General features: G+C 36.9%; 2 protein-coding genes across 11 annotated transcripts in view; one reads left to right on the top strand and one right to left on the bottom strand.

Moving 5' to 3' along the window:
* apbb2b (amyloid beta (A4) precursor protein-binding, family B, member 2b) overlaps window positions 1-7,094 on the top strand; it is a 256,665-nt gene extending 249,571 nt beyond the window's left edge. For 7 of the 8 annotated variants that reach the window (XM_059647330.1, XM_048531978.2, XM_059647319.1 and 4 more), the window contains 4 exons: window positions 179-262; window positions 1,362-1,477; window positions 1,980-2,159; window positions 2,801-7,094. In XM_059647330.1, the coding sequence (XP_059503313.1) occupies window positions 179-262; window positions 1,362-1,477; window positions 1,980-2,159; window positions 2,801-2,968 (548 nt within the window). In that variant the 3' untranslated portion in view covers window positions 2,969-7,094. The remainder of the gene's footprint in view (window positions 1-178; window positions 263-1,361; window positions 1,478-1,979; window positions 2,160-2,800) is intronic. The other variant, XM_048531985.2, reaches the window with a different exon arrangement.
* An 8,119-nt stretch (window positions 7,095-15,213) lies between these two features.
* The window catches only part of LOC125461163 (putative methyltransferase NSUN7), a 115,404-nt gene continuing 111,119 nt past the window's right edge, over window positions 15,214-19,498 (bottom strand). For all 3 annotated transcript variants that reach the window (XM_048549755.2, XM_048549672.2, XM_048549835.2), the window contains one exon: window positions 15,214-19,379. In XM_048549755.2, the coding sequence (XP_048405712.1) occupies window positions 18,744-19,379 (636 nt within the window). In that variant the 3' untranslated portion in view covers window positions 15,214-18,743. The remainder of the gene's footprint in view (window positions 19,380-19,498) is intronic.

Raw genomic sequence — 19,498 nt, 5'->3', positions numbered from 1 at the left:
TTATTAATAATATTGGGGAGGATTTTCATGTTAATAAATATTCAAGCAGATAGGACCGAAGGCCCTGTACTGTTCTATGTTCCATGTTCTATAACTCTGGTGCCTATAAATTACACAAATGACACGCATGGAGGAGAAAATATAATCTGACGTGCCTAAACTTGTTTGTGCTCTGTAGTAGATTTCCCAACACCAAAGACAGAACTGGTACAGAAATTTCACGTTCAGTACCTGGGTGTGTTGCCTGTGGCCAAACCATTAGGTAAGGTATCATGGATTAAAAATATCAGAGCTACTGTCACCTTTGTTGCAAATAAAATCAGGACAAAAGTATAGATTTAATGTGTATGCTAGTATGTTTTATTTTAAAGAATAAGAAATGGTATTTTTGTACTCTTTACATTTGCATATGCATGGTATTTAGAAATAAGTACAAATATAATGTAGTTGAGATAGTGACAATGGGAACTGCAGATGCTGGAGAATCCAAGGTAATAAAGTGTGGAGCTGGATGAACACAGCAGGCCAAGCAGCATCTCAGGAGCACAATGATGAAGGGTCTAGGCCTGAAACGTCAGCTTTTGTGCTCCTGAGATGCTGCTTGGCCTGCTGTGTTCATCCAGCTTCACACTTTATTATGTAATTGAGATAGTGCTTTTTTTTAAAAACGAGACTTAGAATGGTAGAAGTTAACTACAGTACCTGAGAAGAGTTAGGAAAACTAAAATGTTGAAGTTCTCAAAATCAAATTGAGACTACTAACTTCATGTTTAAATGAAGGTAGGGCAGAGAATAGGACCAATCGCACTCAAGAAAATGTTTGAAAATGAGCTGCTGGATCTCACTTTATTTTAGTTTCTAATTTTAATACCTGGAGGCCATTGTGGGGTAGTGCTTCTGTGAACACCCCTAACTGTGGGGCATTTACCGGATAATTCCTCTCCTCCCTCTCTGTTGCCAATCGGATTTTGATCAGGCGATTAGTCTGACTTCAAACGATGACAAATCATTTTTGAATTAAGTGAAAGGCATTCCCACAATGTCTGTTTTACCCTATATATGCCCTATTTGATGTCACATTTACCCAGCACATAGGAACTTTAACTATCCTGCTGGACGACCATCCAATCAATCAGACTGACAGGGAACGTGCTGGGAAATGTATAAAATATTCTGTGGTTGAATTCAGCTGGATGTGAGAGAAACCCTTGCCTATATTTCCCAATTAAATCACTTTCCTCTAACCTCCCCAACCGTAACCATTAAATGCTGTTCAACTCTAATCCTAGTTCCAAGTAAATGTCAGCACCGTTTATGGAAGAATATTGACTAACCTTGCACTTTTCTGCTGTGATTGATAGGTATAGAAATACTGAACGGCGCAATTGAGAGTTTGCTGACCACAACTAATAAGGAAGACTGGATGTCTGTTATTATGAATGTTGCTGATGCCACTGTTACAGTAATAAGGCAGAAGGTGAGTCATGGAAATTTGTGTTGGCCATTTCTGAAGAAGGTTCGAGGCCCGAAACGTCAGCTTTCCTGCTCCTCTGATGCTCCTTGGCCTGCTGTGTTCATCCAGCTGTACACCTTATTATCTCGGATTCTCCAGCATCGGCAGTTTCTACTATCTCTTCTATGAATATTTGTTCAGTTTTGTTTTGTTGAGATGCATTTAAATAGTGTTAAGTACAATAATTCATATAAATCATTGATGATAAAGTTATCCTGCTGCTATGAAAAGAGAGATTTTCCCATCAAATTTTGTGAGATAATACTTTTGGAGTGCTAAATAATTTTCAATTTATCTCTCATTCATCTGGTGATTAAAGCCATTGTCACTGAACTATCGTTTCAATTTTAATCTCCTGCTTTGCTAAAATATTTCCATCTAACTAAAATTGATAGAGAGAAAAAGCCCATTTTTGTACTGTATATGACAGCTATTTCTATTATTTTTCTTTATCCACCTGGAACAGGATGAAGATGAGGTTTTGTTGGAATGCCGTGTTCGTTTCCTATCATTTATAGGAGTGGGGAAAGACATACATACCTTTGCCTTTATAATGGACGCCGGAAATCAGCGTTTTGAGTGTCATGTCTTCTGGTGTGAACCAAATGCAGGGAATGTATCAGAGGCTGTGCAGGCTGCATGTATGGTGTGTAGCTTTCTATTTCAGTTTTTGACAACATGCCTAGTATAAAAGTATATCAAAGTTGCAGTGTCCCTTAAAGTCAGCTAATAAAGTACGAAATTACTTATGAAACCTCGAGTATGTGACACAATTCATTGGTCATACTGCAGTTTTTTCATGCAAGACCAAGAACTTGTGGCTCATGATTTGTTGAATCTGCTGGAATAACTTCAACTATGTTTTTTCTAACTTCTCGACTGACAGAAATTTGCATCGTAGCCAGTTGCCACATGCCGGAATAATCTTTAAACAAGGTTACCTTTTTTTTGTAGTTATCACAGTATGACCAACATTTTGGTTACTCTTCATCTTTAACATTTCTTTTATTTCACTTGGCAGCTCAAATAGTTTCAGCTGCTTAATGCATCACAGCTAACCTCCAATGTACTACATGTTCACTACCTTTTATGTGTAATTTTTATGTCCTATTTTAGTTTGTGTTAAATCTTAAATTTTAAATCAAAAAGGTTAATATAGCAAGTTGAACTACTTTCAAATAAATAATTTTAATGGTCGTCAAATGGTTATATTTAATCCTCGACCTTTTCTGGCTGATTATCATAAGGAAACGACAACTAATTGTATTACTGCCTCTTGTTTTGCAGCTTCGGTACCAGAAATGTTTAGTAGCCAGACCTCCTCCTCCAAGGATGTGCTCTTCTGGTCCTCCAACAGACTCTGTGACAAGACGTGTCACAACCAGTGTAAAACGTGGAGTTTTGTCCCTCATTGACACTTTGAAACAAAAGCGACCAGTATCTGAATCACCATGAAGAGGATTGAAAAGATCCCTTTAGATACTAGTCTAGGAATAACTGCGATAACACAACATGATCCATGCAGATGTTGAGCCTTCAAGTTATATATGCTGATCCTCTTGTCTTCAACATATATTGTTTAATGTTAAAATTAATGTAAGACGAGCATGTTGTCTCATTCCTCATCATGACATGTTGGGAGGCGCATGAATAACTTTCTGCTATCAACGTTTGAATTCATTAACCAATGGAAGGTATCTGGAATTCTATACGCCCTGGACTAAACGGTGCCCAAGCAGTTTGTCTCATTGTCATTCAGACTGGAATTCTCACAAACAACCTTACACCAGAAGTATTTACTAGTGCACTTATTCTGTCACTAACACTGGTGTAACATAGTGGTGTTTAGACTATAATAGAACTGTTCCCTTTCAGTAAGTAGTTTCCTTTTGGCCATTGCAGTTGTGTGATCCTGTGTCCTGACTTACAAAGTGATCGAAAATGATCCCCAGTTGCTCTGCTCTGTTTGTTGTCTATGAAGGAAGTACTAATTAAAACAAGTTAAACTGATGTTGAAACATAGAGGTGTGCAGCACACCAATTTCATCAGCTTTCATAAGCTCATTTCATTAATCATTGTCCTAGCCACAAGATGTACATTTTCCCTGTAACATAGAACAATATTTAGCCATAAAGCCATAAAAGTTTATTAAGTCCTATGAATATTTTTTTAGAAAACAGAAAAGGTTTACTAATTAATTTTTAGTTACTGTATCAGCTTTTAATCACTTAAAACTTTAGTTTTAATAATCAGAAGCCATTTGTAGAATATATTCTTTGCTGCTTCAGCCATTTATTGATGAAAGCTGCATTATTGTTGTATGCAGTGTAATTTGGAAATATGCCAAGAATACCTGGGAGTATTTCAACCTGTCAGACTAATGGCTATTTGTATTAATTGTTTGTTTTGGCTAGCTGTACTGGATAATAAAGATGTCAGTAGTTTTCTTCTGCTTTGAGGTGATGGAGTGAAAGAAGAAGGCATGTATGAAACACCTTATTAGAATTATGAATTAGTCTTTTTCAAGCATTCAACTCCTAGAATAAGGAAAGTTAGAAAGCCTAAGTGTCAACTGCCCTAATAAGGAACCTGTCAAAACTACTAATCTTTCAAAAGTTCACATAAACAATGAGGTATTTGTTTATAAAAGTAAAGTCAGTTTAATTCCTTACATAACTGTCAATTGTAATGTAAATATTGTCACCAAATTGCTAGTTCAAATTTCTGTTAGCATTTTCTGATGTCAAATATGGGAGAAAGGTTTGAGTTCAGGTCTGAAGGTAAATGTGTTTTTTAAACCAAAAAGAAAGTGATACATTTCTATCATAATTCAGCTGGTGAACTAGAGGTGTGTGAGTTGGATCAGTGCAGATAGAACTCATCTGAGCTGAAAGCTGTGGATAGAATCACATCTAGTTTATGGAGAATATTGAAGTATTGCTAATGTGGAAATCAGGCATCGGCAACAGGGGTTGAAGATTTCTTCGAAGTGCGACTGAAAATGTACACAATAAATAATTTGACCAGAGGAATGAACCCAAAAGGCTAGTCCAGATATCACTTTTCAGTTATGTTTCTTTCAGGTTGGCAGCAGGTATTAGTAATGCTCTTTAGTCATGCTTTTCAAGAAATCTCAGTTTCACTTCCTGTTTTAACTGCTCCAAAAGGTGTGGCATGGCTTCAAAATCAGTTAATCTTAATGTTTATTTTCTCTAATTTCATGCTGCATTTGAACACAATGTAAATATTTCACTGCTTGCAAAGAGTTCAGAAAAAACAAAATCATATTGTGAGACCCTATTTTAAAATTCTGCTTGCATTTACTGTTGGGAAGAAAGTGGTGTCACAGGTACAGTGGTAATTGTTTTAATTATAAGGTTTTCAAGCTACAGATGTACAAGTTGAAGCTGTGCATTATTTGCAATTAGAGGAACATTGTGTGTTACACCAGGGTCACAAACACTTGTGCAGCGCTTTTACGAAATATTTAAAACTAATGCACATTTCAGCAAAGCCAGGTCTGTGATGTAAAAGAAAATCAGGCTGGATTTGACCAAATGGTATGTCTTTGCAGGAGTTTTTGTCAATTTGTTAAAACAGCCAATTATTTAAACCAGTTTTGTTTGTTGCTATAAAATGCAAGACTTGTAGAAGAATCAGTACTTATTTTTATTTTTTTAATGAGTAGATATGCTTGTTGTAACTAGATTATAAATGTTATCTATGCATCCGTTATAAGCGGTGGCTTTCTAGACAAATTGCTTTGTCACTGCTCTGCATGCCATATAGATATTTTAAGCAAAACAGCAAGTAAATTTTTAAAAAAGGCAAATTAATGAAACTATTTTTTATTTTATTTATTATATTTTATATTGAATTTATCTCATAATTGAGTTGTATTCTGTTCTAATGTCAGTTCTCACATTGTAGCTAATTAATTTCTAAATAATGTAGACTGACGTGAAGATAATTAAACATTTTTTGTTCTTATTCTGTCCTTACAATGAGCCAAAGTACTGTTGTGATAGAGGAACAAAGCCAGTTTCAAGCTGATTTTGTTGATGATAACTGTACGTATTGAAGTATCAAGAGTTTACCAGATAGGCTGCCATTGATATATCCCTTTGTGCTCCCGAACAATACCCATTTTACATGTTGTTTTCATTACCTACCAACCGGCTAAAGTGTTGATTTTGTTTTGGGGGAGGAAGAGATGGGGAGGTGTTCATTGTGCAAGACCCTTGCAGCTTCAAAAATAATTTCATTCTATGTACATTAACCGATGTTTAATGTATTCTGTTTTTGTGCCTGACTTTCTCATTGAAACAAGGTAAATAATATGGAATGTAGTCATGGTGTCCCTTTTGAAGGTCTTCTGTAGGAGCAAACAGCTTCTTTTCATCTAACTTGGCCTCTGCCTTTGAAGATATTTTTAATCAACTTGTTCAAAGATGTTAATTACACACCTCTGGGGTAGGTGGGACTTGAAACTGGGCCTCCTGGTCCAGAGCCAGGGACACTTGCTCTGCACCACAAGAAATAAACGGTTCACATTTGAAAACCTTGATCATGAGGCTAATATGTGCACAAATTATTATCAACACTATAAGGGTCATTTCACCAAATCTTACCTCTAACCTAAAACACTGCACTACAGCAAGAGTGGGGCAGAGAATTAATTCTTGTGTTCAGTTTTCCCTCCCCACAAGGAAGTCTTGCTTTTGAGTGCAGGATGGCCGGTTTTGCCTCATATTCAAAATATATGATTGGTAATGCATTCTTAAATTGAATAAGTGTTTTTGATCGTTTTGGATCACAGAGTTGCACTGCGGTCAGTAGTAGCAACAGTCTTAAAATTATAGACGTTGCAACCTACATGAGTCTGGTATTCACAAATCAGATGGTTGGTGTACATACAAGCTGAGGCACATTTAAAACCATTACTGCTCGGACTTCTCATTTTCTGTTGCGCCTAAAGAGAAAACTGACTGTGTTGCCTTAATAAATAAATAGACTGTTTCATCGGCACACCAGGATGATCAATCCATTTGCAGATCATTAGATAACCTGCTCTTATAAACCCAAAAGTGCGATGAAAGCCCATTGAATTGACTTGGTGCCCATGTCCTGTATAGTGCACTGTTAGTGCACAGCATGGTAAACACAGCAAGTACAACGTAAGGTTTTCTTTCTCTTCATTTGAAACTCCTTATTAAAAGTGACTGGCATTCTACATTCCAACAGTTACTACATGGTTGATAATGACTTCTGTTAAAACTGCACATTTAGCTTTGATATCAACAGCCATCTAACCTGTTTCATCTTAAATTGAGTATGTTGTATTGTTAAAATTTTGAGCTGTGTAGCTCAGCAACCACTGAAGCCTCTGATATTTTATCTTTTTATTTTAATCCTCATAATTATGTACACTTATTGCTATGGAAAACAATCTATGTTAGAGCTGTCCAGTGGGCCATTAAGCAGGTGATTTACAGTACAGTAACTGTTCTCTTCTGCTTCCCACCGATTTTACACTTGTAAATGTAATCCGTTGTGAGAGAATAAACTGCATAACCAGAATGCTTACTTCTGCCTCTGATTTTGCTACTGATCACACAAAGGAAAATGTTCCATTATTGACAGCCAACAACACTTTCTGTTATTTGTATGACTTTCAGAGATGATCTCCTTGCACTCTTGGTCTGCAACACAAACTGAAATCCACACCTGGGGCCAAATGTAACTTCTGGAAAAATAAAATCTGCCATCACTTGCCAGCTTAGATGTAACTCATTTTAAAGAATGATATACTATCTTATTTACTTCCTTGAAAGTCTTTTTGCATTTCAAAAATAAACTATAAATCATTCAAAATCTGACAACCTTAAAAATCATTTTAGAATCAACAAGATATAGAGCTGCTTGAGGATTGGGCTTTTTAATTAACCTGTTCGATGTTATGTCACTTCTCTGGAGCAGGTAGGACTTGCAACCAAACCTCCCGGTTCAGAGGTGGAACACAACGACTGCAGCATTACAGCACCATGTATGACATGGAGTTTGAGTGGTAATGCACTAAACAGTAAGTGTTTTGATGCTTTGGATACTGTAGGTATGTTTTCAAATCTTTGGGTGTATAACTAATCTTATGGATTAGCTGCCTGCTGTTTTCATTTTCACTGGAATTGAATCTGAAACCTGGATGTTACATTAAAGATTTGTTCATGCCAAACACTTGATTGGCGAAAAGCTAGTCAGTTGTTATCTACTAACTTGAGAAAGGGCTATCATGATTCACCAGTGAATTATGTATACTGCTACAATATCAGTGAATGTCACACCCTCAGTAATTGATACGTACCCAGGAAATGGTATTTCAGCCTGTCCTTGTGCATCTTTATTTGGCACTTTCACAGCAACAATTTGTCAACTGCTGTAAACAGATCACATACCTGGATGGATATTACACACTGACAAGTGGGGGAAAAAGAGTTTTTAATCTTTAAAGAAGGGTATCTGTCATTCCACACAGGTGCAGGCCACTCAGTCCACTCTGCTTGTGAAAGTGATGTATAATTAGACATACTTTCGTAATGATTGTACGAAGAGAAGTGAGTGAGGCCAGGACACTTGAAGCAGGCAGTCAGCTTCACCTGGAGAAGGGAAGAAAAGGCCTTCTGAGATAGACGGTTGTAGATAGACCTTGACTGATTGGAAATATAAATGATAGTTCACACAAATAAATATTGTAGCCATTTTGGAGACGTGGCTGCAGGATAGCACAGATTGGGTTCTGAACACTGAACTGTACATGACATTCAATAAGAATATGAACCTAGGCAAAGATGGAGATGTGGCATTGTTAATCAAGGGTCACATTTGGGCAATAGTTAGATATGACCTTGCAGAGGAAGATTAGGGTCGAATTGTTTTGGGTGCAGTTAAGGAATTGTAGGGGAAAGAAGTCACAAGAAGGAGTGATGTACAGGGTACCTAACTAACACCAATATGGCACAAAGTATACAAGGAGAAATATTAGGTGTTGGTGATAAAAGGACAGCAAAAAATATGGGTGACTTTAATCTACAAGTAAACTGGAAAAAATCAGATTGCCAGTAGAAGCTTTGATGACACTTTCATAAAATGCTTAGAGGGCGGTGTGACAGGATTAATTATTGATGACTGAGTAAAGGCATCACTGGGTAGCAGATACCACAATATGATTGAATTTTACAACCGCTTTGAGAGGTGGAAGTTATGTCCAAGACTTCTACTTTAAACCTAAATAAGGGCAACGATTTGAGCATGAAAGCTGATGTGAACTGACAAAGACCAGTAGCAATTCAGTGGCAGACATTTAGGAAAATATTTCAGAATGCTTGTTAAGTACATTCCTACGTCACAAAATGTTTCGAGGGGAGGAGCACATATCTGTGGCTGGCTAAAAAAGTTGGGGAAAGCATTAATATTGAGGAAAGCTGAGCAAAGATGACTGCAAGATCAGATGATTGATTCAGAAGATAAAGAATGACAGGGAATGACTAAAGGGTTAATCAGGGGAAAGAAGTTACAGTATGAGAGGAAGCTAGTAAGTGTTTCCACAAGTGTTTAAACAGGAAAAGAATAAGTACATTTAGAGTTGGTCCTCTAGAGAGTGAGAACAGAGTTACTAATTCATGATAAACAGAAATGGATGAAGTAAATAAATAGTTTGCTTCTGTCAATTATGAAAATGGCACTAAGCAAACTATTGGAGCTGCACAGACAAGTCTCTGGATCCAGATGGATTTCATTCAAGCCTCTTAAAATAGTTTGCCAATGAAGTAGTTGGTGCATTGGTGTTAATTTTCCAAACTTCCCTAGATTCAGGGAAGGTTCCATTGGACTGAAAAGTAGTAGATATAACAACTCAATTCAAGAAGAGAGGGAGGATGTAAATAGCCAAGTAAGCTGGATGCTTGTCATGGGGACAGTATTTGAATGGATCATTAAAGAGTTTACAGCCGTACAGTTAGAAAATTTCAAGGTAATTAGAAAGAGTCAGCTTAGTTCCATAAAATCATGTTTAACCATTTAGTGGCATTCTTTGAAGGAGGAACGAGTTTGGGATAATGGAAAGTCTGTAGACCCACGTACTTGTATTTCCTGAAGACGTTCAATAAGATTACACATCAAAGGTTACAGTGAAAGAAAAAAGCTCATAGTGCAGGGCATCATGATAACATGGATTGGCATGCAGAAGACATGGATCAATGAGTTGTTGATTGACGGATGTGATGAGTGGATTTCCACAGGATTAAATTAGATTAGGGGAGCAAAGGTACGGTAGTTAAATTTTGCAGTTGGTACCAAGACTGGTAAGAAAATATGTTCTGACAAAAGTATAAGGGGTTTACAAATGGGTATAAATAGTTCAGGCAAAAATCATACAGAGGGTACAGAATAGGAAAATATGAAATAAAAACTGAAAGAACTGCGGATACTGCAAATCAGGAACAAAAATGAAGTTGCTGAAGAAGCTCGGCAGGTCTGGCAGCATCTGTGATGAGAAAGTCAGAGTTAACGTTTCGGGTCCGATGACTCTTCTTTAGTAAGTTTGCTGATAACACAAAGTTTGGTGGAGTTGTGGACAGCGTGGAGGGCTGTTGTAGGTTCCACTGGGACATTGACAGGATGCAGAGCTGGGCAAAGAAGTGGCAGATGGAATTCAACCTGGAGAAGTGTGAAGTGATTCACTTAGGAAGGTCGAAGTTGAATGCAGAATACAGGGTTAATGGCAGGATTCTCGTGCAGTGTGGAGGAACAGAGGGATCTTGGGGTCCACGTCCATTGATCCCTCAAAGTTGCTACTCAAGTTGATAGAAGGCTTATGGTGTGTTGGCTTTCATTGGCAGGGGAATTGAGTTTAAGAGCCATGAGGTTATGCTGCAGCTATACAAAACTCTGGTTAGACCACACCTGGAATATTGTATTCAGTTATGGTTACTTTATTATAGGAAAGATGTGGAACCTTTAAAAAGAGTGCAATGGAGATTTACCAGGATGCTGCCTGGACTGGAGGGCAGGTATTATGAGGAAAGGTTGAGGGAGCTAGGGCTTTTTTCATTGGAGCAAAGAAGGACAAGATGTGACTTGATAGAGGCGTACAAGATGAAGAGAAACATAGATGGAGGGGAGAGTCAGAGACCTTTCCCCAGGGCGGAAATGACTGTAACAAGGGGGCATAATTTTAAGGTGAATGGAGGAAGGTGTAGGGAGATGTCAGAGGTAAGTTCTTTACACAGTGGTGGGTGTGTGGAATGCGCTGCCGGCAGTGGTAGTGGAGTCAGATACTTAAGAGACTTTTAAGTGACTCTTGGATAGGCACATGGAGGATAGTAAAATGTAGGGTATGCAGGATAGATTGATCTTCGTAAGATAATAGGTTGGATTAACATCATGGGCTGAAGGGCCTGTACTATACTGTTCCATGTACTAGAATAGTTATTTTTTACAGATGCTGCCAGACCTGATGAGCTTTTCCAGCAACTTATGTTTTTGTTAGGAAAACATGAAGTCAACTTTGGCAGGAAGAGTGAAAAAGCACAGTAATATTTAAATGGAGAACAACTGCAGAAGTCTGTCATGTGGAGTTATTCGGAGGCATAAGTCTTAGTACACAGAGACCACATCTTGAATGCCATGTGCAGCTATGGTTTCCCTGTTCATTGAAGTGCATAAATGCAAAGGAGAACTTTCAAGGAAGTTTGCTAGTTTGATACTTGGAATGACTAGGTTGTCTTATGAGGGTGGGTTGGACAAGCTGGACCCGTTTCCGTGAATTTAGAAGATTGAGAGGTGATTTGATTTTGGTATAAAATTCTTACAAGGTGGACACAAAAATGATGTTTCCTCTTGTGGATAGTCCAGAAATAGGGGGCAATGTTTTAACAGTAAGATTCAGTCTCAGGATAGAGAGGAGTTTTTTTTTCCCCTCTCTCACAGCATTTTGAGAGTTTGGAATTCTCTCCCTCAAAGCAGTTTAGATGATTCACTATATACTCCTTTTGTATAGTAGATTGAATTACTTGTCTAACAAAAATCTAAGGTTATCAGGAGTAGATCCCAAAGGGAATCTGAAAAGCAAGTTGATCAGTTGTGATCTCATTGAAAAGCAGAACAGGTTGAAGAGGATGAATAATCTATTTCTGCTCCTGCTCTGAACATTGTAAATGTAATGCCATTGGACAAGTAATGAAGAGACAAGGCTATTGTTCTAGCAGCCAGGGGTTCAAATCATACGAGAGGGTAGCTGGTGGAATTTAAACTGATTTGTTTTTAAAATCCTGGAATTAAAAGCTATTCTTAGTTTCATTGCTGCCATTATGATCAGTCATTGCTGAATTTTTTTTCTGATTCACTGACCTCCTTTAGGACGGGAAACCTCTAACCTTACTTGTTCTGGTCTACATGTGACAAGAGGTTCACAACAATGCAGTGGACACTCCATTGTCCCTTTGAAATGGCTAAGCAATCGACTCAGTTCAAAATCGATCGGGGTTGCCAGCAAATTCTGGCTTAACTGCCATCAATACTCACATCCCATGAAGAATAAAGAAAAAAAGTATGCTCTTACTCTTTCACCGTGGTAGTGCAAGGTTTTTTCCAAACAATTATCATACTTTTTTCAAAGAGAAAATTGGATACGTGTTTCCATGACCCTTTTAGGCAATGCATTCCAGATCATAACTTTCCAAAGTATATTTATTGTCTTTCTGTTTTCACTAGTTCTTGTGTCTTGCACCTTGCCTTACTGACCCTTCTACCATGGATGACAATTTTTATGATCATTTTTCTACTTGTTCCTTTTTCACTCCATCACAATTCTACTTGATATTGAACAACTTCATGATTATCCCTTGAACTACTCCTACTTTTAAAGTAAATGACCCCAGTTCCCCCAGTGTTTTCTATAGTATTTTGCAAAGGTTTATCATCATTTTTTTTGTACTGTCACTGTTTATAAAGCCAATCACCTGTCTTTTTAACAGCCTTCTAAACTGTACTACCACTTCCAAAACTTATGTTTATACATCTGAAAGTTTTGCTGCATCCCTCTTTTAAAAAAGGTTTATATTGGCTGTCCTTGAATAATTTCTCACTCCCCTGCCCATTTTAGCAGAATATGTTCTCCTGAAGTCTGTTTAATACTTTCCTCATCTTTACTGAACTTCCTAGTCTTGCAACATCTACAAACTTCAAAATTATTTGCTTTATGCTCAAATGCATCAATAGCCTAGTGGTGTTATCGCTGGGCTGTTAATCCAGAGACCCAGATAACGTTCTGGGGATCCAGGTTCAAATCCTGCCACGGCAGATGGTGGAATTTGAATTCAATAAAATATCTGGAATTAAGAGTCTAATAATGACTGAGTACAGTGCCAATTTTTGGAGGGCGGAAACCCATCTCATTCACTAATGCCCTTCAGGGAACGAAACTGCCATCCTTACCTGGTCTGACCTACGTGTCTCCAGGCCTACATCAATGTGCTTGAATCTGAACTGCCCTCTGGGCAATTAGGGATGGGCAATAAATGCTGCTTGGTCAGTGACACCATTTATAATGGCAAATCCATGCCATTAATACACATCTAAAATGGTGGTCCCAATATTGGCCACCAGGGGTTACCACCCAACCCCCTCAGTGACCTCTTGCACCCTTCCCAGTTCTGAAATTCCACAATTCACAACTACTCCCTACTTTTTGTTCCTCAGTTAATTTCTTATCTGTGCAGCCACTGAGCCATGAATCCAAGTCCCTTTAAATCCCATGAATGTTAATGTCTACATATGATATATTGGAGTTACTTAGAAGCAAGACTGACAAATTCCATTGGGTCACGCAGGATCTTCCCTGGATATACAATCCAATTTGTGCCCCAAAATCCACCAATTTTTCAGTCTCGCTTCTGCTCACGATGACTCAGATATTGTTTTGACACTGAGCTGGATTCCCATTGGGACAGTTGGACGTGCTGCAACTCTTAAGGACAAACTAGCAAGGCTCCAAATACAGAATTCTTTCAAGTGTATCTACAGGTGTTGGGTCAAGATCAGAATCCAGAGCCTTGCTACTACGTGCAAATTCATCCAGGACTGTTTGTGGTCACCAATATCTACCCTTGCCCATGACTCACTGCAGCGTGGAGCCACGCTCTAGCTATAGATCAAGCAGGAGTGTAGCTGAATACAATGAAAGTAGGGCCTTTGTTGATGTTTTCTATAAGATCTATTTTGGGATAGCAACTCTACCTGCTTGAAGCAGGATCACGGGCATCAGACTGGAAAATTGTTAGGGGGAGATAAATCAATAAAAGTTACAAGGTTCATCTCTGTTTTTAAACTGTTTAATAATCACAATTCCAGCTGACATTGCAATCAGAATAGTAAAAAGCAGGAAAGCACCTGACAAAAAGCTGTACCTTTGAAATCATCAACTGGCATGAGAATAATTCATAAATATAAATGAGGAAAATCAATGGCTCCTTCTTGACTCAGCCAATCAGAAGGAGCTGCTGTGGTCTCATCAGGGCATTATAATTGCTTTAAAGGAAATTGTTACTGAGGTTTTTGGATCTGCTAAAATTTATTTGATGTATTGAAAGTCATCCGCATGAAGCAGGAAGCAACATTGGCAAGGTGTTCATTGTATGAAATCATGAATATGTAGTCTGTAATTTTCCAATCAATAAAGTAAAGTAATGATCAGAAAATAACGGAGTATAAATTCCCAGTGTGCTTCTACAGACTAAAGGTGAAGGTATACAGAAGTGAACTTTTTGCGTGAAGAACCTTCCTATATTCTTCCTGAAATAGATGTTAGTTGGAAGTGGTAGCCCTTCTCCTAACTCCCAATGCTCCTCTGCCCTGTTCTTTCCATTTCCGATGCATCAATTTGGAGCTTTAATGCAAAAAAAACTGACAAAGAGATCAAGATGTCCATTAAATTTCTTTGGGAAAGTAGGTGCTGTTCAACCAAAATCTGTTTTCACTCTCTATAGACAAGCATACATGCTTAGCGATTGGAAATATTTTATGGAACACAGATAATCCTGGCTTCAAATTTTTTTTAATGAGAACAGAGAACATCCTGCCTTCAAGTTCTTTTCGCTGCGCAAATAGCACATTGTTGTTTCAAGTCTCGTTTCTTCATGTTTCCAGGAACAACTTTGATACCTATAATTTATAAATTTCATTTATTCAATTTCAAGGTGAAAAGCACTGTCAAATATTGACTAATATCACATATTGTGATGCATAATCCATTTAAGGTATCTCAATTTACTATTGAATCTTGTTTTGTTAAAACTTACAAATTAAAAACTATAAAGGAAGGCTACATTTGTTACAATTTAATTATATACAGTGTTTCATTTACAAAGAATACATATGTAAGTGCAAATCTATTAAAGGTACAAGACTAATAAAGAATGTGCAGCAACACTAAACAGTTGGAGATTACAGGCAGAATTCTATTCATTTTATGTGCTGCATAAATGGCACAAAGTGTGGCTTACTACTTTTCTGTGTATTGAAAAGAATAAACTTACTCATCAGAACACTGACAACACCATGGAATCTTCATCATAATACTTCCTAGACATCATCAAAGTGATTTGAAAATAAAATTGAGATTGCATGGATATGCCTTGAACACAGTGATAATAAGAGAACCACAGCCCTATTGTAATGAATTCTTTATTTTTAAACCAAAAAAAAAAGCCCCAAAAGTATATTCTCAGTGGGTCAGGGTCCATAAGTTGAGTATTAAAGGAATCTGAGCTTTGAACATTTGAACATTACACAAATGCTTTGGGAATGAAAAGCTTGCCACCTTCTTTGGTTCCTCATTGAGACAATACTGAGGACAGGTGACTATGGCAGAAGTGCTAGGCAATGCCAATTTGTGGATGCACACAGTGCTTTTAAATTTCAGCAGCGAACAAAATAATTACTTTGTCCCAGAGCACATTGACATGGGTGCTAAAAACATGCAACAATAGGGGAAAACAGAATTCTGCTTTACACTTATGGTAAAATAGTTCTGTCATGGCGCATACTGTCATATTGCTCTGAAAACGTGATAAATTTGAACAAGATATTCAACCGCTTTCTTATCTAAAAGTTCCCTAAGATTTTTCCCATTTCAGTGCAATAAGAACATGCTCATTAAGTTTATATATAATGTTCTCCTCTATAGATTCATATTCATATTATTGAATGTAATTATATAAGAAAAATCTCTACATTAAAAGTAAGTAATAGCAATTTCTCTTCTGCAATTTTGGATTCTTTTGCTACCATAAGTAGTACAGGCAATGTCTCTTTTCTCTATTTGTATTCTTGTATCCAACACAAGCTCCACATTGGTCCATAATACACTTACTCAGGAATGAAGTAACACTGTTTAAACTATTAATGACCTACTTTATTTATACAGTAATTTGATTAAATATTTCAGTCAAATGGCAATGATAACAAAACTCTGATTAGCAATTAAATATGTATATGCAATAATAGGCATACATGTTATTCTCCAGTAATTTGAAGATATTTGCATACAATTATGACAATTTAAGCAACAATTCAGCAACATTTTCAATGAGCTGTATTCTAAATTACTACTGTAGATTAACCAACCCAACAAGCTAAATTGTATATGTTCATACTCTCAAATCCATTCCCAAACCACACAAAACAAAATACACTGTTTCCAAATATCAATTTCAGTTATTTCTTCTCACGATTATATTACGGCTTAACCATTTATTTAGTACAATGCTAACTTAAAGGCTTGATGTCTAACTTTCTTTCAAAACTGATAAGGTATTGCTGCTTTTAAAACTTCGATTAAACAGGTTAAACATCACTTATTGATACTTAATTTGGCTTTATTACTAGTAACTGTTTTCTTAGAACTGGTTCAACAAAAAATGTAGTTATAGTAAAAAAGACATAAAATGTAGTTTCATTAAAACAGCATTAAATAATGGGGAAGAGGAAATTAATAACTGTAGAGATTAAGTCAATCCCAAATAAATTATCTAAATTCTGATACAATAGAATGTTAATAGTTTCTGCAAGACAATAATAATTACAATCGTGATACATAACAGGAATTGAGAGACCGGACAAAACTGAAGAGTTGGCTAAATGCAGGGTAAAGACTTTGCAAGTTGGCTTTAGGCTAAAAGAATGGTGAAAATATGTTGATATGGCACTCTGATAACTGTCTGAAACAAATGTAGTGTTTTGGAGTTAGACATTGAAAGATTGAATAGAGATCAAAACAGGAAGTTTATGGTCTATCAACTGAGAATGAAATGAAGTAAAATATTTCAGGGATGTATCTTGCCAATGACATCTCAATGGTTTAATCAACTGTATAAAAGAAAATAATTAGCCCCTAAAAAGACCCAACTACTGAAGCTGAAAATGGACTTGGAGAGTATGTCAAAAGCTTTAGCTTTGAATGGATAGAGAATTCAGTAAATGCCTTCTTCACCCTGCATAAATAAATGTGGTTATTAAGGCTCAAAAGTGAGGCAGGAGTTTTGATGTGCAAGGATGCATCAAATATTTTATTGGCCTTCACAGAAGCATCTCAAGATATCCAGTTAGAGGTGTGTGTCTTTATTTGACATAGAATTCAAGCCAAGGGAGGGGAAGATGATAGGAAGAGTTAATTCACTCACAGATAGGATAGTAAAGGATAGTTTTCAAGAAATATGAGGGTGTTGGATATTAATATGTAGCAGGTAAAGACAGACGTCAAATGGCTAGCATATAGAGACCACCAAAGGTAACATATTACTTTGTTAAATGCGATCAAATAATAATATTTTGTTCAAAGAATACACCTGATATTGATCACAGTATAGAGTCTTTTTGATATAAATAAACTACATCTCAGATATTCTTCTGCACTATTTTACATATAATCGAATTGCATGTTTTCCAGTTTAAATGCACAACAGGCTTCCCTTAAATAACCAAACTTTCAACATGCCAATTGTGTTTACTCAGATATTTTCCCTTTGGTGCCACAATATCCATTTTTCCCTTTTGTTTGTCCCTATTTCCCAGATTTTGAAGTCGAAAGAGAATAAGATACAGTGGTAGCAGCAGGTCTCCTATTTTTCAAACTTTCCTGCACTGTATGGCCCCAATAGATTCAAAATAAAAGTCAAAGCTGCTACTCATTATGAGAGGCTAAGTAATAGACAGGAATCTCCTTTACTTGGAAAGCCAATAACATTAAGTACTATTTAGTTCCCCTCAATTTGTGTGGAACAATCACAGAGAATGTTTGATCTTTGAGGCTCTAATCTGCAGAACTCAAACAGTACATGTTTGAAACAAACTAAGGTCAGTCACTCCACTTTGGTGCATTGAGTAATATTTATCGCATAAAGATAGTACATATACCTTTTTCGGGATTCAAGTCTCCTTGAAAGAGTGGCTAATTCTGTTTTGCTTTTGGGGAGAATGTATGTCTCTCTGAAAGATAGGAAGTACCTAAACAAAATATCTCTCTTTAAATATTTTAGTTTTGCTTAGAACATAGCCCTAGAACTAGTTATTTTTGCCATTTTCATCAAGAACCATTAGGATTCCATATTATCCCCATACTTGGTTCTTAAATTGCTAAAACAAAGTGGCCTAGAATGATCTAGAAATGTTGTGTGGTTTTGACTTAAATTAGTTTGATAGAACAGACTCAATGTGATTTTTCTGACTGGCTTAACAATCTGCCCATAATACTTAGAACACAACTTTGTTTCATAAAGTTAACTATGAGAATGAGAATGAACACATGCTGCTGAAATTACCCCTTCAGAAGGTTCTTACTAGGATAGAATTTAAATATAGTTTAGCTGGTGACAATATTCCTGTAATTATTCAGGGTCCCTTTTCTGAGGCACATTTGTTATTAGACTGCATGTGTAGTGAAAGACTAAGTGTGTATGCTTAAAATTTAAGATTATTGACTGTAAATGTTACTTTTTAGCACTTTTTATTGCCATAAGCTAGCTCACAAATTATGTTGCTTGTCCAGCAATGAGTTCATAGACACAAGATTCTTCAAACATACAGGGAAATATTTTAAAACAATCATATAAAACATCAATGTAAGCATTAAAGATTCAATTCAAATTTTAAAATACTTTTTACAGTTCATCTTTTACCTTAAAGCCAAGGACGTGTTTGCCTGCGCGAAATAGACATACCTGTGTCTCTTTGCTTTTTCACACCCAGTGAAGTCACAAAAGCATTACGTGAATAAGGGAAAGCAGGTTGACTAGTTAATCCATGGTACTGGAAGAGGTAGGGTTGGTTGTAACCATGGTTTTGAACCCCATGTGAATTGAGGTATCGTATTGTAACTGGAGGAAGCAACATCTCTACTGGTTTTAAAACCAACTTCAACTCTTGTTTTGTTCCAGTTACACTTCCTTTCCTACTAGCAAGCCTTCCCACTGAAGAAGCATTGCTAATATTTCTCTTCACTCGGCCGGGTAAGGTAGGAATAGGCACTCGTTGAGTTAATTTGATACTTGACCCAGTTGCACTAGCCTCACTTCTAGATAATTGCTGGGAGGCTGTGGAAGTTCCATTAACTGTAATTGATTTCTGTTCATTTAAAAATTCAGTTATCCTTGACTGGGCTCCACTGAAAGATCCCATTTTTGGTGTGATGACTTTGCTTTTCTTTCGCTTTTCTTCCTTTTTCCGAATTCTGGGTGTCTCAACTCCATCCAGTAGTCCCTTTGCAGCAGCTCGAGCCAAAACATCCTTTACAGACACTGCTCCTGATGGATCTCGCTTTAAATTAAGAAAATTACAAAGGTCAGAATCCTATTGATAAAATTAGTTGCTGGCAATTTTCATAAACAAACACAATGGCCTGGATGCTTTTCCAAAAGTGCAGCAAATAAGAATCT

This window comes from Stegostoma tigrinum, chromosome 1 (assembly GCF_030684315.1).
Source record: "Stegostoma tigrinum isolate sSteTig4 chromosome 1, sSteTig4.hap1, whole genome shotgun sequence".
Taxonomy (NCBI): domain Eukaryota; kingdom Metazoa; phylum Chordata; class Chondrichthyes; order Orectolobiformes; family Stegostomatidae; genus Stegostoma; species Stegostoma tigrinum.
The sequence above is the reverse complement of the archived record's forward strand: the minus strand, read 5'-3'. Positions and strand labels throughout refer to the sequence as shown.